The 25,016-nt window shown below is 45.0% G+C and overlaps 1 protein-coding gene across 2 annotated transcripts in view; it reads left to right on the plus strand.

Moving 5' to 3' along the window:
* Positions 1 to 6,169: 6,169 nt before the first annotated feature.
* GYS2 (glycogen synthase 2) overlaps positions 6,170 to 25,016 on the plus strand; it is a 68,431-nt gene continuing 49,584 nt past the window's right edge. The window contains exons 1-4 of one of the 2 annotated variants that reach the window (XM_068277955.1): positions 6,170 to 6,533; positions 18,765 to 18,946; positions 20,755 to 20,946; positions 24,350 to 24,535. In XM_068277955.1, coding sequence (XP_068134056.1) covers positions 6,413 to 6,533; positions 18,765 to 18,946; positions 20,755 to 20,946; positions 24,350 to 24,535 — 681 coding nt within the window. In that variant the 5' untranslated portion in view covers positions 6,170 to 6,412. The remainder of the gene's footprint in view (positions 6,534 to 18,764; positions 18,947 to 20,754; positions 20,947 to 24,349; positions 24,536 to 25,016) is intronic. The other variant, XM_068277956.1, reaches the window with a different exon arrangement.

The raw sequence follows: 25,016 nt of genomic DNA on the forward strand, positions 1-25,016 counted from the left end.
TTTGTTTATGCTAACTGGTAGCCCATAGCAGCTGTTAGCTGTTCCCCTGGTCCTTTTTCTTCTTCCTCCGTCTTGTCTTCCAGGGAATTTTAGGATGTCAAAAGCCAGCTCACATACATTGACCATGGCCAGGAATTGAACCCAGGTCTAGTGCTTGGAAGGCAGCTCTCCTCACCGCTATACCACTACCAACTGAAGCTGAAGCCAACCTAGCATGTACCATTGTGATACACCCAAGAGAAAAATGAGCTTGCTAAGGGATTTGTAGGATGTCAAAAGCCCACTACATACATTGGCCAGGAATCGAACCCAGGCCTACCGCTTGGAAGGCAGTTATCATCACCATTATACCACCAACACTACACACTACAATGCTACTTGCTGAAGCCAGCCTAGCATGTACCAATGTGATATACCCAAGAGAAAAATGTGCTTACTTAGGGAATTGTAGGATGTCAAAAGCCAGCTCACATACATTGGCCAGGAATTGAACCCAGGCCTACCGCTTGGAAGGCAGCTATCCACACTATTATACCACCAACACTACACACTACAATGCTACATGCTGAAGCACTAGACCTGGGTTCGATTCCTGGCCATGGCCAATGTATGTGAGTTGGCTTTTGACATCCTACAATTCCCTGGAAGACAGGAAGGAGAGGATGTTTGGAAGGTTTATGAAGTCTCTGGAGCTGAAATTGCTATTTTCCTGCCGAAATCCGTTTGAGGTAAAAAAAAAAATTGCATTCCGCGGAAATCCGCATCATTCCACGGAAATTCCGCTATAGCGATATAGCAATTCCGTTCCGTGACGGCGGAACAAAATCACCAAATTCCGCTGGAATTGTGGAAAACGGAATTCCGCTGAATTTTTTGAGCATCCCTAGCTGGAACGCAGGACAGGAAGAAGTTTGTAGATGCAGTGTGTGGATCATGGCAAAGTGAGTATTTGATGACCCCTCAGAAGCAGCACGTGGGGAGGACGAGCTGTACCCTCAGGGGCCCCAGGTCAGGTCGCACAGGCGACTGCTGCCCCTGCCTCTCAGCTAACAATACAGCAGTCAGAGGCTCACAGCATGGGTCACTAAGTAAAGGCAGCCTCTCTGGGTCACCTCTCCTGGTTCCCTCAGCCCCACATCCTCTTCTGCTGCTCTAGCTTCTATTACTGCTGTGACTTGGAGTCAGTGACTACCTGAGGTCAGGCATAGGGTGTGCTGACGGGGTGCTCTTTTTCTATATCAAGTCTAATGTCCAGGATCCTTAAGTGGCTAAGGACTCATTGACATCACCCAAGAAGAGGAGGAGATCCTCGGCATATGAAACCTTTATCTTTAAATCACCCATTAGGTTTATCAGATATCAGCTCAGCCCAAGTTTCACAATTGCCACATGCCAAATATAATACAAAAAAAAAATGTATGGAGAGGGAAGGCTCTGGAGGCAGAAGTGAAGGAGGTGTTTGCAGCATGTTTAGGTAAAGAGTAGCATATAGTCAGTGTGACGTGCTTAGGCAGGAAGTGCAGTGTGTGATAGTGTGCAGGGCAGTGTAGTGTGTGGTAAGAAAGAACTGCCAGGGGCATAACTAGAAATTCATAGGACCCCGCTGCAAAAAAAATAGCATGGGGCCCCCTTGGTCTCTGAACCACATGAGGGTCACCTGATTGGGAGTCAGCAAATGGCAGCAGAGAGTGTTCTGCTGTGAAAAAGCGTCTGGAAGCAGGAAAACATTACAGACACTCCCGCTACTCGCTAACCTGCATGGCGGGAGGAAGCGGCAGAGACTTTTTTTGAGCGAATGGGTAGATTTTTTTGCTAATTAGCTGCACTTACCGTTGGGGAGAAGAAGGAGGGCCCTCCAGAGCCTCAAGGCCCCCCTGCGATGGCTGGGGTCGCAGGGGTGATTGTTACGCACATGGCACCACCATATTCCCCTCTTTCACCGAGTCCATGAGTCCCTGCTAATCAGATGGATGTGTAACAGAGCAGGATCATCCACAAGGCAACCTAGGTGAGTGCCTGGGGCCGGTGGTTATCAAGGGACCCAAATGCTAGCTTCTCTGGGACATCTCCCCTCTCAGCTTACCAAAAGGATTAAAAAGGGCAGCCAAAGTTACTTCCTTGCCTAGGGCCCCATTGCGAATCCTTGTGGTGGGTAACGCTTTTCCTGTCCTACAATCCTGCAGCAGTAACTATGAGGTGTCATCACAGAGATACATTCTTGCCATCAATCAGTTAATGATGCGCTGCTATTATTTGTAAGTTAATTACGTAGCCTTTATGTCAGTTTTTCTGAGCACACAAAGTGTATCTATGTCACTCTACAGCACTTTATGATGTGACAGTAATGTTATAGTACATGGTACTCCATACTGGGGTGGGGGCATAATGTATAAAGAAATGAACGTCATTGTCATTATCCAGTGATGAAAATTCTAGGAATTTTCAGTCATTTCTCTCAGAAAGACACAAAAAATCCACTGAAATGTCTATTTCTCTGTTCACTTATGCCTGAAGTGAGAGGGGTATGCAGGGACAGCTCCAGCTTCAACATTTTTAATTTAATTTGTTTGGGGGGAGGGCGGGTCATGGTGGCTGGTGGGGCCCATCTGGGTGATCAAAATCGATGTTTGTATTGTGAGCTTTAGATATTTTTAGGTTAACTCAGGTGAAAAAATTAAGTCTAACTACTAGTTCAGCAATCCTGATTCGAAGCTCTGGCTGTCGCCAGCACCCAAATTAACCACAGAGCGCCACGATTGCCGCAATTCTCATTACAGCCCATGGCGACACCCAAGTGATTGGTGCAGCGCAGTGCCAACATTAGCTGATTCGCCCTGCCACTAGTCTCTTGGGTTACATAATGCCCTTCCCAGGGCCGGATTTACCATAAGGCAATGTAGGCTCGTGCCTAAAGGTGCCTGATGATGGAAGGGCAGCTCACTCAGGGGCACCTCTAGCTACTTAATACTGAGGGTACATCTGGCTACCTAATACTAAGGTGCATCTGCAGCTACCTATGTAGGTAAGTAAGGGAGAAGTGACAGCTGGGACACCCAGCACATTAGTGGGGTTTGTAGGTTCATAGAGGGCAAACTCTAAGGTGCCAGGACATCTGTGCCTATAGGCTACTGTGAGGTAAATCTGGGACTGGCCGTATCCCGCAACACAACACTGACAAACAGGACCCTGCTGCGGAGTGCACCAACAGGGTCTTATGCATAGCGCTGCCCCCCGCTCAGTGACGTACAACCTGCTGGGCAGGAAGTGTGTCACTGTGATTCCTGTCAGCCTGCACATGCGCCCCGCGCCACACTGTGCTTCGTCGTTTACACTACGGGCATCTCCAATAGACCCAGGGCCGGATTTGCACTCTCTGCCGCCCAAGGCCACTGTCACCAGCCGTCCCTCTTCAGTATAGGTAGCAAGTTGACCCTCCCCCCCCCCCAGTATAGGTAGCCCGATGACCCTTCCCCCCTTTCCCTCCTGTATAGGTAACCAGATAACTCTCTTAATCCCTCCTTTCCCCACCCTCCCTTTCAGTATAGGTAGTCAGCTCACCTTCACAATGCAGCTGCCATCAGTGTAACTCATTTCTCCACTCGTCTCCAGTGCAGAAGCTTCCTCTATCTTTCCGTCTCCAATGCTGCCCATGTCCATAGCCGCCGGCCACAATGCAAGCGTGCACAGAGAGTAAGATGGCTGCTGTACAGAGATGGCTGGCAGCAGAGTATCACGGTCAGGTGCCCACCTGATCTCCCTGCATTGCTGCATTTCCAGGCTTGCAAATGCTGCACCAGTTTAGCCTGCTGCTTTGGTGCCCTTGCTGCTGTGGTGCCCTAGGCCATGGTCTAGGAGGCCTTGGCCTAAATCCGGCCCTGAATAGACCTACATTATCCCAAGTAGTGTGCATCAAGCGTGGTGCTTTTGGTGACGCGATGTTGCCCTTGCATTGGATTGGATACTTCCAGTGCACCCCAAGGGAACGCAAAATGTGTAAAAGTTTTCATAGACTTTCATTGCTTTTGCGGCCCCGTTGCTGCAAAATAGGGTAACGCAATGCAGGTTTACCCTGCTAGTGTAAAAAGGGCCTAAACATTTTTGCATAGCTCCCAATTGTCCCTCTTTTGGAGGACAGTCCCTATTTGGGAAACCAATCCCTCTGTCCCTCTTTCTCCCTCATTTGTCCCTCTTTCTGGACTGATGTACAGATCTATGTAAATATATGGATTTTTCTACTGAAAAGTGTGTTTAATTGACTGTAAACTTTTTCCCCTTCCTTTAAATTGACATATTTCTTATTTTCAAATGTTAATATGAAGGAAAAATAATTATAATAGAAAGTAACAGTGTAGTTTGAATTATAAAACAACATATACAGTATTTCTTATGAAATCTTTATGATATGCATGACTAGGGGTGTGATGGGGGTGTGGCAGCGGTGTGGCTTAAGTGTCTTAAGTGGCTTAAGGCCCTCTTTCTTATCTCAAAAAGTTGGGAGGTATGATTTTTGTTTATTCTGTTTTTTCATAAAAGAAGGAGCCTCTCCAGCAACAAAACAACCCTTTCCAGATCCAGCTAGAAGCACAACAAAGTTTGGAATGGCGTTTCAAACCATAGCATATTCCTCATGTACCTGACATATAAGAGGCTCACCCCCCCCCCCCCCCCCCCCATAACCAGACAATTTTTAGGGTAGCCGTTCATGTGACTCGCAGTTTGTGTTACATAGCCCTAATCATCTCCCGTCTGCCCTAGTCATCTCCCGTCTTGACTACTGCAACGCCCTACTCTGTGGTCTACCAAAAAGCAGACTGGCACCTCTCCAATCCCTACTAAACTCTGCGGCCCGTCTCATCCACCTCTCTTCTAGATCCTCTGAGGCAGCCCCTCTCTGCCAATCCCTCCTTTGGCTACCAGTTGCCCAAAGGATCCAGTTTAAACTTCTCACACTTGCATACAAAGCTCTACACAAGCTATCACCTCCATACATTTCCTCTTTGATCTCCAGATACCTCCCCGCCTGGACCCTCCGTGTCCTCCAGCCTAGTCACCTCCTCTCACTCTCGCATCCAAGACTTCTCACGGGCTGTCCCTCTCCTTTGGAACTCCCTCTCTCAGCCGGTTCGTCATGCCACGAGTCTGGAAACCTTCAAACGTACGCTGAAAACACACCTCTTCAGACAAGCCTATAATTTGCTATAGGCAGCACTGAAGGCACACTGGCTCACCCACTAATCCTGGTGTTTCCTTCCCCTTTGTTTCCTCCCCACTACCCTCTAGATTGTAAGCCCGCAAGGGCAGGGACCTCCTCCTAGTGTTTCTCATACTGCTGTTATTTTAACATATGTACATGTACCAACTACATATCAACTATGTATGAATCTGTATTTATTCTATTCAATGTCATGACTGTACAGTGTCTTGTATTTCTTATGTATATTTGTTCCCCATTATTTGTTTGTACTATGTACAGCGCTACGGAAGATGCTGGCGCTTTATAAATAAAAATAAAATAAAATAATAATAACATAACGTGTTCAGAATGAGTATACAGTATAAGAAAAAGAGCGTTGGTCGGCACTGCAAGCATAAGCGGTTTATTCCATTCTCAAAGTGCAATCAGCAGTATTCCAGATACTAACACATGCAGCAAAAAAGTAAACTGGTGCTCATACGGTCCTGGTGCTCAGTTCAGTGGGTGGTGGGTGCAGGGTACAGCTGCCTTTCTGCACCCACCACCCACTGAACTGAGCACCAGGACCGTATGTGCACCAGTTCACTGTTTTGCTGCATGTGTTCTGGAATATTGCTGATTGCACTTTGAGAATGTAATAAACCGCTTATGCTTGCAGTGCTGACCAACGCTCTTTCTTCTATGAAGGCAACTATACTTTTAAGTCGGAGCACGCATAGCATGGTGATACGAATAACTACCCGGACCTGGATGACACAGTTGTAGCCCTCCTTTGTATATTGCAGTGCCAATGCTCGACTCTGCTATTTTACCTTACAGTATATATTGTACCTAGCGTTGTCATAGTCTAAGTCCAGCACGCTGTTGTAGAGGATAGTCCAGATCTGGCTAATAATTGGCTGGGAGAAGCCTCCTCTCTGATTGTTGATACAAGTCAAGGCTCTACTGTTTGGCCTCTCTCCAGATGAGGATTTGACGTTCAGGAGACCTCTGATCAGCTTTCATTCAGGATCCGTCCACTTAACAAGTCTGCTGGGGATTTGACTGCCGCCGTTTAATGCTTTGTGTCAGGTAGAGAAGCAGTAAGCTGGGGATTATCCTGTAAAGTGGGCCTGTCTTATTCTCATGTCTTAGTGAGGCCAGCGTGCTGGAGAGGGACAGTGGTCGGACCATCGCATTGCGGGTGACAGAGAAGACGTTGGTTGGGATAACGCAGCCATGAAACTAAGCAGATCCCTTTCCATCACCTCTCTCAATGGCCTACCACAGTGGGATGAAGAGGACCTTCCTATAGAGGACCTGCTGCTCTTTGAGGTCTCCTGGGAAGTTACCAATAAAGGTTGGTATTTCTAGGATTAGATGTGAAGGATCACAATCACCAGCAACTGGTGTTATAGGCCCACCTAACTGGTTTTGATAAATCTGCCTTGCTGATTCTGACTGGTTGCTCTGAGCAGCTAGGCAAGTCCTGTTTTGCACCAGAATTGCTTCAATTATCTTTTTTCTCTGGTTTTAATAAATTTGTCTCACTGGGTACCTAAACTGCACCTACACAACACAGGCACTTAAACTGTGCACAAACTGCATCTAAATAACACCCTACATGCATGTAAAATGTACCTGGAGAGCATGACAATTGCATGGAATTTGCAAAAACAGGCCACCGAATAAACTGCAACTATCTTTTTGTTGATTCAAGCCATGTTAGACACATAATAATCCCTCCATACTCAAGCTCAGAGGCAGGGCCGAGGCAGAGGCGAGAGAGGCTCTAGCCTCAGGGCGCAGTGTAGGAAGGGGCGCACAACTCACTCAGCTATCATTCCCCTGTTGTGTTTGAAGTAGAGATAAATAAGAAACAGGAATACATGGCAGTGACTGCAAGCCGGATAACTAACAATTAAGGTGTTGGGAGGGGGGGGGGGGGGGGGCCGGGGCACCTCTTTGTCTAATAGCAATCAGTGTGTGACGGCTTTGGTATCTTAGCCTTGTGTGCTGGGGGACCTTGTCCGGGCTCTGCTCAGGGGCGTAACTACAAGAGAGACCCCCTCCAATAAAAGGGGTCCATCCTTAAGTTTAGGTGTTTTTGTGGCTACACTTGTTATGGGTGTGAAGGTTATGATGTCCACACTTGTTTTAAAACCCTTGTGAGATGGGCCCCCAGTCTATGAGGGTCACCAGGGGTAGGCAAGGGAAAGGGTGTGAGCATTGGGGTAGCCATTACAGTTTTGCTGGGGGGGCGTCATAATTTGTAGTAATGCCCCTGCTTGGGCTGATATTTCAAGGAAACTAGACCACTTGAATCAAATCTACTTGAAACATTTCAGTACCTGTCAATCTCTGGGTGACTTTCTTGTAGTTTACTGATGATCAGCAATCTTATAGGGAGAGGTAGTAAATCCCTAAATAGACTGGTGATGGCAGTTCGGGGGTACACAGAGTCATACTCAACTGCTTTCCTCCAATCAATGTTCTCCTTATTGGGAACACCAGGCTGTTTGGCCACAGGAAAAGCACGTAGTGTGGAGAGCTGGGCTGGGCCTGCCTGGAAATGGCAAAGTATTTTTTCCCATTGGTTCGCCATTTCGTTGTGTGTTGAGAATAATGAGTGATTTGGTTCCCAAAGAGGGACTGTCCCTCCAAAAGGGGGACAGTTGGGAGCTATGCAATAATCCGCAGAGAATTTACCATTTATCTTCAGTCTTTGGGCTTGATTCACTAAGACAAATAGCATGCCTTATCAAAGTTAGCACGCTTTATCAGAGTAGCATAGCGAGCGCTACGAACCTGCAGGGGCTCAGGGCAGGACGAGCGGAGCTCTCGTCATTGCCAATTAGCAGGCATAAGTTAGCTAAGCTACTCTGATAAGGCTTGCTAACTTTGAAAAGGCGTGTTAACTTTGATAAGGCGTGCTATTTGTCTTAGTGAATCAAGCCCTTTAAAAGGGGCCCATACACTTGCACGATTTTCCACCGATATACAGCAGATTCGACCACTGTGATCGAATCTGCTGTGAAATCGTTGCGCAAACGCTGACCGAACGATCGATTTCCATCTGAAATCGATCGTTCCCGTCGATCTGTCCGCGCGGAAAATTTTGCTCGATCGCCGGCAGCTCGTGAGTGCATCGATAGCGGCGTTTGAATGTCCGACAACCGACGCTAGCGGCAATACATTACCTGTTCTGCCGGTGTGTGTCGCTGATGTCCCTTCTTCGTGCTGGGCTCTGGCTGGCTTCACTTACTTCCTGTCCCGACAGGAAGTTTAAACAGTAGAGCGCCCTCTACTGTTTAAACTTCCCCTGACAGAAAGTAAAGTGAAGCCAGCCAGAGCCCAGAGCAGAGAAGAGATAGCGGAGACTGGGGGACTCACACTAGCTGGATCAGGTAATGTATGCGGGGGGGGGGGGGGGGGAGGGGGGCGGTGGCTGCAGCAGCTCCACAGATTGTGAACCGGTTTCATAGTGAAATCGATTCAAACTCTGTTTGCAGTGTAGGCAGCCAATAGAGCACTCTTTGATCAGATTCTGCTGGTCGATCTGGTGGCAATCGACCAGTGTATGGCAGCCTTAAGTCTTATTTACAAAATGCTTTCCTACAATCCGCAAAGTGAATTTCAGGGGACTGAATTCACTTTACAGTGTAAGATCCATGCTGTGAAATCATGTACACCAGGGTTAACAGAAGATGAATGGGGAAGGTCATGGGACTATCTCCAGCCTCTGGAGGTTAATGATTGCTGAGGTCTGTTTACTGACTAAAGAGAATACAGGACCAAGAGTTGTGGATAATTCGAGGCCATTCACAGAAAGGGTCAGAAGGCAAAGTGCAATCACGTGACTGCTGGGATGGTGGTGGTGGTGGGTGGGTCAGGGGTCAGAGCCAATGTTGCACCTGCAGGATGGGTCATTGGACTGCGCACAGGTGTAATGTAGTGGACATTGTGCTGTATTACTCTGTGTGAGTGCTAGAGGGCAGCATAACACCACAGTTTCAGAATGAGCAAGTGTAGTCATGTCATTTGCTAACCATTACATAGGCTCTGTAGTGACATATAGTAGAATGTAGTAAATTATTCAGGATATCCACTTTTAAGTTAATTACCCTGGATTCAGCATCACAAACACTTCCTGTATCTATATTTAGCTGTATATTGGTATGTAGGGCAGTACGGTGGCTGAGTGGTTAGCACTCTCGCCTTGCAGCGCTGGGTCTCTCCCTGATTTTAATCCCAGCCAGGGCACTATCTGCACAGAGTTTATATGTTCTTCCCGTGTCTGTGTGGGGTTCCTCTGGGCACTCCAGTTTCCTCCCACACCCCGAAAACATACAGATAAGTTAACTGGCTTCCCCATAAATTGGTCCTAGACTACAATACATACACTACAGGATATATACATACAAAGACATATGACTATGGTAGGGGATAGATTGAGAGCTCAGTAAAGTGAGAAGACAGTATACTCTGTACAGCTCTATATAAATACTAAATAATAATGTAGCCCCCCTCCCTCCCAGTGAAGTCATAGCCTAGGCTGTTTAGCTATGCGGAATTCTCCTGAGAGACCAGGTATTATTTCTAATGGCTTCGGAGCACAGGAGGAGTAAACACCTGGCAGGACTAAAGTTGTTACTACCTGTGATAAATGTCAGAATGTAAATCAGGGTGAGGAAAGATTTTACAATGGGCAAACACTGACTAAATACATAGCTCCCAAGGGCAGCCATCAGGGGGGGACAACTGACACTGCAGTGAGGGGCCCAGGGCTTCTGGGGGCCCGGGCTCCCCAAACACTGGAAGGGTCGCCTGAGCTGGCTGTGGGCCTGTGGCTCACTAACCAGCACACTGCGTTCCAGCACTGACAAAAGAGGCACAGGAAGAAAAGAGGGGGACAAAAGACAATGGAGAAAGAATAAGAACGGACCTACAAGTCCCTATCTCATTTGTTAACCAGGGACTACCTGTATTTTGCTAGTATTTGACTCCACCCACAACATACCATGGCCACGCCCACTTTTTTGCCACATCTTGCTGTGCATGCCGCTTTCTTCAGTGTCAGAGCCATGAACATTTTTTTGCCGCAGCGCACTTCGTGCACGGGGGTGGGCACAGCAACCCGGGAGGGGGGCCGCAGACCTGATGATGTGTGAAAATTTCTGATGGCGGCCTTGCTCCCAACTGTCCCTTTGTTGGAGAGACAGTCCCCCTTTGGGAACCAAATCCCTCCCTCTTTCTTCCTTATTTGGAAATATCTCCTAAAATATATGTATTTTTCTATTGAAAATGTGTCCAAATGACCCTAAACTTTATTCCCACCCTTATGAATATATACAGTATTTCATACTCTCAAATGTTATTAGGGAAAAAAACTAGGTATGATAGAAAGGACCACTGTGGTTTGAATGATAACATTTTTATAATATGCGTGATGAGGGGTGTGGTGGGGGCATGATTAGAGGTGTGGCAAGGGCATGTCTTAAAGTGTCCCTCTTTGTTAAAGTGGATCCGAGTTCTTGCACTGGACAGAAGTATTTATAGAGTTTATCCTGTCTAATTCCCCTCATCAGCACAAGTTGTAATTCATGAATCTAATTCCCTGTGTCAATAATCACCGACATCAATGAGATGCCTGCGTCATTGTATCTTCCAGAGTAACACGTCCACGCATTACTTCCTATTCATTTACTTGTTGTATCCAAATAGTAAAATTACACCTACATTCATTTACTTTAATAAAAATACACATATTTACATTTAAAATTAACCCCTTAAAGGGAACCTTAACAGAGATATATAGGGATGTTTCCTTTTAAACAATACCAGTTGCCTGGCTATCCTGCTGATCCCTTTGGCTGCAGTGGTGTCTGAATCACACACCTGAAACAAGCATGCAGCTAATCCAGTCTGACTTCAGTCAGAGCACCTGAACTGCATGCTTGTTGAGGGGCTGTGGCTAAAAGTATTAGAGACGCAGGATCAGCAGGAAAGTCAGGCAACTGGTATTATTTTAAAAGGAAAAATCCATATCCTTCTCAATTTAGGTTCCTTTTAACTCCCACCCTCTCTCATAGTTACCTAAATAAAATAATCTGCATAAAAAAAGGACAATTAAAAAAATACATAAATAGTTACGGTACTATTGCATTAGCCGGGCGCAACCACCAGGTGGCGTTAATTACTATTCCCCCTCCAGGCCGCCATGGATAGTAGGGAAAGATGTAACTCTGGTGGAGTTTTATCGCCACCTAGTGGATGCGCCCGGCTAACGGAAAAGAACCATAGTTACCTTATTAATATTTATATAGCGCCGACATCTTTCGCAGCACTGTACAGGGTATATATTGTCTTGTCACTAACTGTCCCTCAAAGGAGCTCACAATCTAGTCCCTACCACAGTCATATGTCTATTTATGTATTGTGTAGTGCATGTGTATTTAAGTCTAGGGCCAATTTCGAGGGAAGCCAATTAACTTATCTGTATGTTTTTTGGGGTGCGGGAGGAAACCCACACAGACACAGGGAGAACATACAAACTCCTCGCAGATGTTGACCTGTCTGGGATTCAAACCGGGGACCCAGCGCTGCATGGCGAGAGCGCTAACCACTACGCCACCGTGCTGCCCATAGGGGCTGATCTTTCTTTGAATGTATGTCAAAATGCTATATTAATATTATGTATGAAGCTATGGGATGATAATTAGTGATGGACGCAAAATTGAAAAAAATGCACCTGTATTTCCAAATAAAATATTGGTGCCATACATTGTACTAGGGAAATATTTTAAATATTATTTTAATAACCAGGACAAATGAGCAAAGAATATGTGTGGGTTTTAACCCTCCTGGCGGTTTATTAAAATCCGCCAGGGGGCAGCAAAGCCGTTATTAAAATTGTTTTTTTTTCAAGTAGCGAGACAAGGTCTCGCTACATGATAGCCGCTGCTCAGCGGCATCCCCCCAGCCCCTCCGATTTCCTCCGGCGATCGGAGATCAGGAGATCCCGTTCAAAGAACGGGATCTCCTGGAGGGCTTCCCCCGTCGCCATGGCGACGGGCAGGATGATGTCATCGACGTCGTGACGTCAAAGGGGACTCCGATCCACCCCACAGCGCTGCCTGGCACTGATTGGCCAGGCAGCGCACGGGGTCTGGGGGGGGTGGCTGCGGCGCGACTGCTAGCGGGGGATCGGCGGGTAGCGGCGGCGATCGGATTGCACACGCAGCTAGCAAAGTGCTAGCTGCGTGTAGAAAAAAAAAATTATGCAAATCGGGGCCTGAGCGGTGCCTTCCGGCGGCATAGCCCGTGCCCAGCACGGGCTTACCGCCAGGGAGGTTAATTACGGTAGCATGTATTATTTTAAAACTATAATCGCAGAAAACTGAGAAATAATGATTTTTTTTCCATGTTTTCCTTATTTTTCATGTTAAAATGCATTTGGAATAAAATAATTCTTAGCAAAATGTACCACCCAAAGAAAGCCTAATTGGTGATATAGATCGTTTTGTTGTGATATGTAGTAATACAGTAAAGTTATAGGTGAATTAATGTAAGGTGAAAATTGCTATGGTACAGAAGGGTACCCTCAGTAGTGAAGTAGTTAAAGGTTATTATGCTGTTGCATACTTTTTAGAGCAGAAAGGAAGTTCTGAGTTCAGGTCCCCTTTAACTCAAAAAGTTGGAAGGTATGTAAATATATTATAAAGTAATATTGTAAAAAATAAGCAATTTTATTCATTATACTATTTTTAGTACAGGTCCTCTTTATTTGACATTTTTTACATAAAACAACTAAAACTACATACATCGGGCCTGATTCACCTGACTGCAGTAATATTGCTGTGCACAGACATGCACTCAGCAATATTACTCGTACTTCCGCCAGTAAGTACTGCAAGGTACGCTATTAGTACGGCTTTGGTACTCGAGAAGTGCAACTATTGCTTTGGTAACGCTTATTACTAACAATTGTTAATAAATTGTTAGGGCAACAGTTCTGAGGAAAAGCACTGCACAGTCATGCTGTTTGGCTGTAGCTGAACAGCAGACACTGTTCTAACGAAGGGAAGAGGGACGGGGGTGGTTAACTAGCAAGCAAAGTCCTGTGGTGCAAAGAAGCAAATAAGACAATGGCTATCATTCATGAACAGGCTGTCAGTAAAGAGAATCAGTGCGGGAAAACACCGCTGGCGGATTTTTAGACTTCTGGGTGGGCATTCATAAAAAAGTATCCATGTGCGGAAGCAGTGCGGAGATTCCCCGAACTAAGCTGGCGGTAGGCAGGCGGTAGGCTTGCGGAGACACGGAAGCTGCAGAGTTGATACATTTCTCTGTGTTCCGCTCTGCTGCAGCTGCCTGGGAGGTCTGTGTGTCTCTATTCACTTACATTGGTATCGCCACATCAGAGGGAGCGGTACTTCCCGACGTCACACCGCTTGCGGTGATCTTTATGAATGAACATTTTGCTACAATCACCGCACAAGGCGGTGATTTATCACTTTGCTCGGTAGTGTCATTTTCCCATGCGGAAAGAGGCTTTATGAATGCTGACTTTGCTAAGTGGTCGGTAAAGTCAGCTGTTTTAAGCATTTTCACATGCGGAAATGCTTTATGAATGATAGCCAATGAGGCATTTGGTAAAGTTCTCATGTTGTTTAGAGAATGCATGACAACAAACCATTACTTACAGTGACAAAGCACATACCTCACAACTTTTTGAGATAAGAAAGAGGGACACTTTAGAAACTCCACTGAAATAACGTAATTAAAAAAAAGTGCTTAATTTTTACAATCATTATTTATAAATAATTTAGTCAATGTTTGCCCATTGTGAAATCTTTCATTTCCCTGATTTACATTCTGCCTTTTATCACATGGTGACATTTTTACTGCTGGCAGGTGATGTCTGTAGTAAGAGATGATGCATTTTTGGCAGTTGGAAACAGCTGTTATTTCCCACAATGCAACACGAATCGCACAGTGTGATGTTAGAACCATGGTCCTGACATCACACTGTGGGAGGGGTTTCACCACAAAATCAGCCATACAGACCCCCTTGATGAACCGTTTGAGAAAAGGAAAAGATCTCTCATGGGAAAGGGGGTATCAGCTACTGGTTGGGAGAAAGTTCAATCCTTGGTTACGGTTTCTCTTTAAGCCATGCCCCTGTTACACCCCTAGTCACGCCCCACCCCATACCCCTAGTCATGCATACCGTAAAGATTTCATATTGAAATGATTTTGTTTGAGAATTCAAACCACACTGGTCCTTTCTATTATGGTCCATTTTCCTTTATATTAATAATTGAAAATAATAAATATATAATTCTAAAGGATGGTAATAAAGTTTGGAGTAAATGAAACACATTATTCAGTAGAAAAATACATATATTTACAAAGATGTGTACACCGGTCCTGAAAGAGGGACAAATGAGGAAGAAAAAGGGACAGAGGGAACTTTGGAAGCCAGATTTCTCTGTCCCCTTCTTCCTCATTTGTCCCTCTTTCAGGACTCATGTACACATCTACACAACCTTTTTATGTTTAAAAATAGTGCCAATTTAGGGGTCAAATTACCATTCATCCATGCCTTAATGGAAGTAGAAATTGAGTGTTAGAATTCCACACATTCTGCTGAGAATAGCTCCTTGGTACCCCTTCAAGAAGCTGTCACCCCAGGCGCCTGCCTGGGTCGTCTATGCCTAAAAATGGCCCTGAATGAGGCTGTGATGTAGGAAATGATGACAGGTAGTAAAGGGGGATGGTGGTTATGTAAACATGCTGATGCTAGGGCTCTTATTGCTGGGAAGTGATGGAATAAGGGCCGTAAGGGCCAAAAGTGCAAGTGCATCTTTACTTACATGGGGCTTCTTCCAGCCCCTAGAAGTCTGTGTCCCTCGCCGCAGTTCTGCTGTGACCAAGTCTCCTATTCTCCCCTCCATAGCAGCCATCTGCGCACACATGTAGCTCGCAGTCGCGATCCCGTGGCCAGGAGTGTCCTGCACAGGAGCAGTAGCACTGCCGCTACGGAAGGAACAGCATGAGACTTGCTGACTGCAGAACTGTGGGCCACAAACTCTTCTAGGGGCTGGAAGAAGCCCCAGGAAAGTGAAGATGCACTTTTACTTTTGGCCTCATGTATATTTAATTATATTTGAACCTCCAGTATATTTGAACCTCCAGACTAAAAATCTACTCAGCAGCACTGAAAAGCATCAGAACTTTGTTTTTCTCACCCAAGTCTCATTTTTAGCTACACAGAAGAAAACTGCCCGGGCATTTTTCACCTGATGCTGTGCAAAACATGATGGGATTTCTAATGTTGTTGCTCTCCTTCTGCTGTTTTGGCGCAAATTTGTTTTTGTTTTTTTTTTATTCTGAATTTGAGATTTGAAGCCTAGCGGTGCAGCTGGGAGGGGTGATCAGAACACAGGACACTTGGAACTGTGTCTCATGCTCCTTGTCACCTCCTTTCAACCAAAAAGATGGCTGCCCCCATGAAAAAGATGGCTGCCTAAATGAAATCACAAACATTTGCCTGTTCTTTTAAATCAGGGTGGGTAAGAGATTATATTACCTATCTATTTTAATTAACATAACTAATGTAACTTAATGACAGTGTGTTTGTTTGGCTGAAGTTCCCCTTTAAACAACAGATTAAAGGTTAAGAAAATGTGGTGGGGGAGGCTGCACATCCCTAAACACATGCTGCAATTGAATGGTTAATCTCATGGGCATACACCGGCTCTATTAGACTGAAAAATGCATGCCCTGCATCCAAAACAGCCCCGTTTCTATGGGCGTGCGATGCGTGCAATCGCCCGGGGCGCTGGATTGTTGTGGCCGGAGGGGGGCGCTGTGGTGGTGGGAGCGGGCATAATAGTAATAACTCACCTTTCTTCATCTTCATCTGAATAGCCGATCTCACGCTGCTTCAATGTACTTCCTGTCTCGGCATCTGTCCCAGTAACAGCGCCCCCTGTGATGATGTTCCGCATGTCAACACAGGGGGCGCTGTTACTGAGACAGATGCCGAGACAGGAAGTACATTGAAGCAGCGTGAGATCAGCTACTCGGCTGAAGATGAAGAAAGGTGAGTTATTACTATTATGCCTGCTCCCACCACCACTGCAGCACCTAACTACCTACCTAATCTATACTGCAGCACCTACCTACCTAATCTATACTGCAGCACCTACCTACCTACCTACTCTATACTGCAGCACCTACCTACCTACCTACTCTATACTGCAGCACCTACCTACCTACTTACTCTATACTGCAGCACCTACCTAATCTATGCTGCAGCACCTACCTAATCTATACTGCAGTGCAGCACCTACCTACCTACCTAATCTATACTGCAGCACCTACCTAATCTATACTGCAGCACCTACCTACCTACTCTATACTGCAGCACCTACCTACCTACCTAATCTATACTGCAGCACCTACCTACCTACCTACTCTATACTGCAGCACCTACCTACCTACCTACCTACTCTATACTGCAGCACCTACCTACCTACTTACTCTATACTGCAACACCTACCTAATCTATGCTGCAGCACCTACCTAATCTATACTGCAGCACCTACCTACCTACTCTATACTGCAGAACCTACCTACCTACTCTATACTGCAGCACCTACCTACCTACCTAATCTATACTGCAGCACCTACCTAATCTATACTGCAGCACCTACCTACCTACTCTATACTGCAGCACCTACCAACCTACCTAATCTATACTGCAGCACCTACCTACCTAATCTATACTGCAGCACCTACCTACCTACCTACTCTATACTGCAGCACCTACCTACCTACCTACCTAATCTATACTGCAGCACCTACCTACCTACCTACTCTATACTGCAGCACCTACCTAATCTATACTGCAGCACCTACCTACCTAATCTATACTGCAGCACCTACCTACCTACTCTATACTGCAGCACCTACCTAATCTATACTGCAGCACCTACCTACCTACCTACACTATACTGCAGCACCTACCTACCTAATCTATACTGCAGCACCTACCTAACCTATACTGCAGCACCTACCTACCTACCTACCTAATCTATACTGCAGCACCTACCTACCTAATCTATACTGCAGCACCTACCTACCTAATCTATACTGCAGCACCTACCTACCTAATCTATACTGCAGCACCTACCTACCTAATCTATACTGCAGCACCTACCTAACCTATACTGCAGTCACCTACCTATCTATCCTATACTGCAGTCACCTACCTATCTAACCTATACTGGCACCTACTTATTGAAGCTATACTGCAGTCACCTACCTAAGCTATACGGCAGTCACCTACCTATCTATCCTATACTGGCACCTACTTATCTAAGCTATACTGCAGTCACCTACATAAGCTATACTGCAGGTACCTACCTACCTAACCTATACTGCAAGCACTTACCTATCTAACCTATACAGCAGGCACCTACCTATCTAACCTATTCTGCAGTCACCTACCTATCTATCCTATACTGGCACCTACTTATCTAAGCTATACTGCAGTCACCTACCTATCTAACCTATACTGCAGGCACCTACCAAACCTATACTGCAGGCACCTACCTACCAAACCTATACTGCAAGTACTTACCTATCTAACCTATACAGCAGGCACCTACCTATCTAACCTATACTGCCGTCACCTACCTACCTATCTAACCTATACTGTCACCTACCTATCTAAGCTATACTGCAGTCACCTATCTATCTAAGCTACCTATCTATATTGCAGGCACCTACCTATATAACCTATACTGCAGGCACCTACCTTCCAAACCTATACTGCAGGCACCTACCTATCTAACCTATACTGCAGGCACCTACCTAACCTATACTGCAGGCACCTACCTACCAAACCTATACTGCAGGCACCTACCTATCTAATTCATACTGGTGGCACCTACATAGCTAACCTAAACTGTGGGCACCTATACCTGGCTCTATGGCGGGGAAGGGGGGACGATTTTTACACACTCGCCCTGGGTGAAATTTAGCCTAGAAACTGCCCTGATCCAAAACAAGTGCTAACATTTATTACACTAGGAGGAACTTTAGCTTCCAATATGGTTTGCATGCAAAGTATAATGTACTAGACACTTGCGCCACGGAGAGGCAAACCTCCGGGCAAGTGACCTAACCTAAATTAAAACAACATATGTATAACCTTGGGAGAAGCTAAGCAAAAAAATGTGCTATACGACTGTCTCCCCCCCCCACACACACACACAAATACACACATATACACACACCTAATAGGGTGCCGTGAAGCTGATATACCCCAAAGCTGAGGGACTAAACAGACCTAGGGTGCTCAGTATATACAGTACACTGGAAACAGAACCCACTCAACATGTTTCACCTATGTAACAGGCTTCGTCAGGAGTATACATAGACTGTGCATCAAGTGCAACATGCATAAAAGCCCCCCACCACACCAAAACAACATAGTCTCCCCCAGCAAATTTGCTCAAGTCAGAGCTCGCTCTATGGATGGCATCTATACTTAATTGTTTCCTGTGCTCTGTTTCAGTCGGAGGAATCTACACCGTCATCCAGACCAAAGCCAAGATCACAGCGGACGAATGGGGGGACAATTATTTCATGATGGGCCCCTACTATGAACAGAATGTGAAGACGCAGGTGGAGATCTGTGACCCCCCGCGGCCGGCCATCAGGAAGGCCATGGACTCTCTGCAGAGCCAGGGCTGCCAGGTAGACAATTCTACGATGACGCTAATCTGCTTTCAGGGAATTAACAGACTTCTTAACACGCGTAGATTGTTAAATTCTAAATTCAGTCCAGAGATCCTATTACTGCTTCCCCCCTGTCACTGATCCAATTACCCACAATGCCTGCCGCCCCCTGTATATTTTCCTGGCCACGCAGGGGTCACCTCTTCTCCTTATCAGGTGTGTTCCCTTACATGTCAGCGCTGTGTAAATACATCCAAACCTGATGCAATGCCAAGAGATAAAAAGATAAAAGACTGGCTGCATGCATTTTTGTATTATTTTCTCAGTATTGCACACAAGTTGACACACTATTTATAGTATCTCACACACGTGAGTACAACTCTCCCATTTTTGTGAATATTTTAGTTCTGTATATCTTTTCACGGGACAGCCCTGAAGAGATGACAATTTGGAGTTGATTCACAAAGCTTACTTATTTCTCACCTTAACTGTAAGGAGAGCTAATGCATTAGAAGATAAACAAATAGGGAGAGGTAACATGAGATGGTTCACTTGCTCCTATTTATACTTACGTGGGGCTTCCTCAAACCCCATGAGTACCATGGCCTCCCTCGCCGTCCTCTTCGGCCCCTCCGTTCTCACGCTATGCCCCTCCGTTTGCCTGGCAGTCGCGGGCTTTTGTGCATGCGTGGCTAGGCCATGCTCGCACCCCTTGTAGCATTCCCGCCGCCTGGAGCATTCTGTACCTGCTTGTACAACAATGAAAATGTTCTGTCCCAACTAAATAATTCAACACACAGCCATTAATGTCTAAACCACTGGCAACAGAAGTGAGTTGCCATAGCCCTCTTGGTAGCCTCTCTGACCAATTATGTCACTTAAGGTGCATACACACTCCTGATTTCTTCAAACGACGGGTCGTCAGACCCACCCTCAGGGTGGCCGTTCTGACGAGTGATGACAGATTGCCAGTGTGTACAGTCGAGCGGATCAGTCAAAGCCAGCATTATCAGCCTGCCGACAGACTGTACACACGGGGAAACTGTCGGCAGAATGGCTGCCCCACGGGTGGGTCTGACGACCCGTCGTTTGAAGAAATCAGGAGTGTGTACGTGGCTTAACTCTCCCTCAGAGGAGCTCATAATCTAATCCCTACCATAATCAAATATTCATCATAGGGTAGGGCCAAATTAGGGGAAGCCAATTAACTTATATGAGTGCTACAAAGAGGTTCTTGGAGGTGCTCGTATCTTATCACTAGAAGCTGCAAGGTACTTTTTATGGATGTTATTAACCTGAGGAAGTGGGTAAAGTCCACAAAACGCATTGTCACACCGTTTTTTTCATTTTTTCTTAAAAGTTGTATTGGCTACTATTCTTTAGGTGAGGTAAGCCATCTACTACCTCTCCCTTTTTTAAATGGATTTTAAACTGTTTTTAATACACCTTTGGGCGCCTCCATCTTCAGTTTTACTGTTCACACCTCTGTTGGGTGGTTGCTTTTTACAGTCAAGTCCTCTTATGGAGCATTTCCTAAGAACCAGGAAGAGTGCGACCGGTGAGGATCATAACAAACCCAAGCCAGGGCAGGAATCTCTCTGCATACCATATTGGTGGTTGCATATAATTGCAACCAGGATAGTTAGTTTACTCTATCTCCTGATATCTCCTATAGCCTCCTATATTGAACAATTGGCTCCTGTTTTCTCTTCTTGTGTTTTCTTGGTCCTTGGATTCAACAGGTCCTTCTTTATTTAAGGTATTTTGTCAACCTCAATGTAATTTCCACATCCAGGGTGTCATTTGAACATTCTGTGCTCTTTCAGGTTTATTTTGGCCGCTGGCTGATTGAGGGAAGTCCGTATGTGGTGCTGTTTGACATCTCCTCTGCAGCCTGGAACCTGGACCGCTGGAAGGGGGAATACTGGGAGGCGAGTAACGTGGGCATTCCCTTCCATGACCGAGAAGCCAACGACGCCTTATTATTTGGATCACTGGTGGCCTGGTTCCTCAGAGAGGTACTGTGCCTTCCTGTTAGCTGCTATGCCAATACCTCTGTTTTCTCATTCAATAATCCTTCCACCCAATCCTTCCACCCAAAGTATGTTATTGGGGACGCTGCTGTAATATTGTTCAACCACTTCATGGCACAAGCTGTTTTACCCTTATAGCCAAGAGCGATTTTCACCTTTCAGTGCTGCCTCCATTCATTCGGGAATAACTTTATCACTACTTATCATACCTAAATAATCTATATCTTGTTTTTATTCTGAACAAATTAGGCTTTTTGTAGGTGATATATAGTGTATGTATATATATATATATATATATATATATATATATATATATATATATATATATATATATATATACAGTGGGTTGCAAAAGTATTCGGCCCCCTTGAAGTTTTCCACATTTTGTCACATTACTGCCACAAACATGAATCAATTTTATTGGAATTCCACGTGAAAAACCAATACAAAGTGGTGTACATGTGAGAAGTGGATCGATAATCATACATCATTCCAAACATTTTTTACAATTAAATAACTGCAAAGTGGGGTGTGCGTCATTATTCGGCCCCCTGAGTCAATACTTTTTAGAACCACCTTTTGCTGCAATTACAGCTGCCAGTCTTTTAGGGTATGTCTCTACCAGCTTTGCACATCTAGAGACTGAAATCCTTGCCCATTCTTCTTTGCAAAACAGCTCCAGCTCAGTCAGATTAGATGGACAGCGTTTGTGAACAGCAGTTTTCAGATCTTGCCACAGATTCTCGATTGGATTTAGATCTTGACTTTGACTGGGCCATTCTAACACATAGATATGTTTTGTTTTAAACCATTCCATTGTTGCCCTGGCTTTATGTTTAGGGTCGTTGTCCTGCTGGAAGGTAAACCTCCGCCCCAATCTCAAGTCTTTTGCAGTCTCCAAGAGGTTTTCTTCCAAGTTTGCCCTGTTTTTGGCTCCATCAATCTTCCCATCAACTTTGACCAGCTTCCCTGTCCCTGCTGAAGAGATACACCCCCCGAGCATGATGCTGCCACCACCATATTTGACAGTGGGGATGGTGTGTTCAGAGTGATGTGCAGTGTTAGTTTTCCGCCACACATAGCGTTTTGCATTTTGGCCAAAAAGTTTCATTTTGGTCTCATCTGACCAGAGCACCTTCTTCCACATGTTTGATGTGTCCCCCACATGGCTTGTGGCAAACTGCAAACAGGACTTCTTATGCTTTCTGTTAACAATGCCTTTCTTCTTGCCACTCTTCCATAAAGGCCAACTTTGTACAGTGCATGAATAATAGTTGTCCTATGGACAGAGTCTCCCACCTGAGCTGTAGATCTCTGCAGCTCGTCCAGAGTCACCATGGGCCTCTTGACTGCATTTCTGATCAGCGATCTCCTTGTTCGGCCTGTGAGTTTAGGTGGATGGCCTTGTCTTGGTAGGTGTACAGTTGTGCCATACTCCTTCCATTTCTGAATGATTGCTTGAACAGTGCTCCGTGGGATGTTCAAGGCTTTGGAAATCTTTTTGTAGCCTAAGCCTGCTTTAAATTTCTCAATAACTTGATCCCTGACCTGTCTTGTGTGTTCTTTGGGCTTCACGGTGTTGTTGCTCCCAGTATTCTCTTAGACAACCTCTGAGGCCCTCACAGAGCAGCTGTATTTGTACTGACATTAGATTACACACAGGTGCACTCTATGTAGTCATTAGCACTCATCAGGCAATGTCTATAGGCAACTGACTGCACTCAGATCAAAGGGGGCCGAATAATTATGCACACACCACTTTGCAGTTATTTATTTGTAAAAAAAAAGGTTTGGAATCATGTATGATTTTCGTTCCACTTCTCATGTGTACACCACTTTGTATTGGTCTTTCATGTGGAATTCCAATAAAATTGATTCATGTTTGTGGCAGTAATATGACAAAATGTGGAAAACTTCAAGGGGGCAGAATACTTTTGCATTGATTGATATAAATATATATATTTTTAGTAATATCTTTATTTTCAATGTATTTTAAAGGAGAAAAAAAGGAAAAAATAAAAAATACACTATTCCACCAGATAGTTTTATAATAAACAGTGCTACTGTAGATAAAACCTACACATTGTATGTGCCTATGTATCTTGGTTATTACAACATTTAAATTATGTTCCTATCCTAGTACAATGTTTGGGGACAATATCTTTTTTGGAAATAAAAGTGTATTGTTTTTGTTTTGTGTGTTCTCATTCAATAATTGCAAGTCCCTATTGCAAAAAATTAACAGTAATATGTCCTCATAACATGCATATTTCGAGAGGAACTCCAGTGCAATTAATCTAATAAAAAAGTGCTTCATTTTTGCAATAATTATGTATAAATGATATAGTCAGTGTTTGCCCATTGTAAAATCTTTTAAATCCCCGATTTACATTCTGACATTTATCACATGGTGACATTTTTACTGTTGGCAGGTGATGTAGCTGCTGCTTGCTGTTTTGGCAGTTGGAAACAGCTGTAAACAGTTATTTCCCACAGTGCAACAAGGTTCACAGACAGGAAATTGCCAGGAGTACCTCGGTACTCAGAGGTTCTTATGGGAGGGGTTTCACCACAATATCAGTCATACATCGCCCCCTGGTGGTCTGTTTGTGAAAAGGAATACATTTCTCGTGTAAAAGAGGGTATCAGCTACTGATTGGGAGAAAGTTCAATTCTTGGTTGGAGTTTCTCTTTAAAAAGCTGAGTCCCTAGGGTAAAAATTAATGTATTAAATTTATGCTCCCGCCTTGCGCTCCCATCAGGACTCACTCAGCAGTGAATGGTAAATGGAAACCAATCTAAGGACTTGTGTAATGAATAAACATCATTACAGTTCTTTCTTAAAAAGGTTGTAAAAAGTTACAAAGTCTCTCACACAGTAAGTCTGTTACCTGAGATATTTGACCTTCTGAGGTGACAGGAGCTGCTGTGGAGAAACTTTGGTACGTTACACATTTTAACACATGTATAAAACTTGTACTCCATACCATTCCCATTAAAGTTGTTCCCTTCCCTAAGGGTTGGTGCACACCAAGAGCGCTTCTGAGAGCTTTTAAAAACCCCAGCGCTTTAAAAAGCGCTTGGCTAATATTTGAAGGGATGGATCACACCAGAGCGATGTGATTTTCTGCCAAACGCAAATGCAGATCAGAGCAATTTTCCAAGTGTTTTTGTTACAGAAGCTGTTCAGTTACAGCTCTACTGTTACAAAAAAATAAAAATCGCTACACCAAAATGCTCCAAAAATCTCTAGGCATGATTAGAAAATTGCTAGGCACATGCCTAGAATCGCCTAGAAACAATCACTTCAAAAAGCACTGAGTGTGTTTTTTTACGCTAGCACTTTTTGGTGTGCGCTGGCCCTAACTCTGATTTCTGATCTCTCCAGCTAACAGATCAGTTCCAGGAGAAGCCAAAGCTCATCGCTCATTTCCATGAATGGCAGGCCGGCGCTGGGTTGGTGCTCACTCGCTACCGCAAGCTTCCTGTGGCCACGATCTTCACCACCCATGCCACACTGCTGGGAAGGTACCTCTGTGCAGCCAGCGTGGACTTCTACAACAAACTGGACCAGGTGAGGCTCTTATCTTATAAAGATAACCTTTATACATGACGGGTGTACATGCACAGGTCAGCTCAGGGCCAGATATACAAGAGACCTGTAGGCACAGGCGTTCTGGTGCCCTAAACTCCACTCCTGGCCACACCCCCAAGTAAAAATATTCTGAACTCTAATCCCTGCCTTATGCCATTTACTGTTCTTAGAAGCTTACACTGTAATCACTCTCATCCTTATTGAAATGAGACTAGGATTAGGGTGTAAGTACCTGAGGTCAGTGATAGGAGGCATGGATCAGACTGCAAGCTCCTGAGATCAGTGATCTGGGGGGGGGGGGTGCCTCTCCAACATAAGGCACCTGTAGGCATGTGCCCACAGTTCCTTATGGAAACTCTGGCCCTATGTACTGGGAAATTTCTTCCTTTCAGAATTTTCCATCAGATCTGATAATGGGGGAGAATTTTCTACCTACGTCTTAGTGAATATTATTTAGTTG

Source organism: Hyperolius riggenbachi, chromosome 3 (assembly GCF_040937935.1).
Source record: "Hyperolius riggenbachi isolate aHypRig1 chromosome 3, aHypRig1.pri, whole genome shotgun sequence".
In the NCBI taxonomy this organism is placed as follows: domain Eukaryota; kingdom Metazoa; phylum Chordata; class Amphibia; order Anura; family Hyperoliidae; genus Hyperolius; species Hyperolius riggenbachi.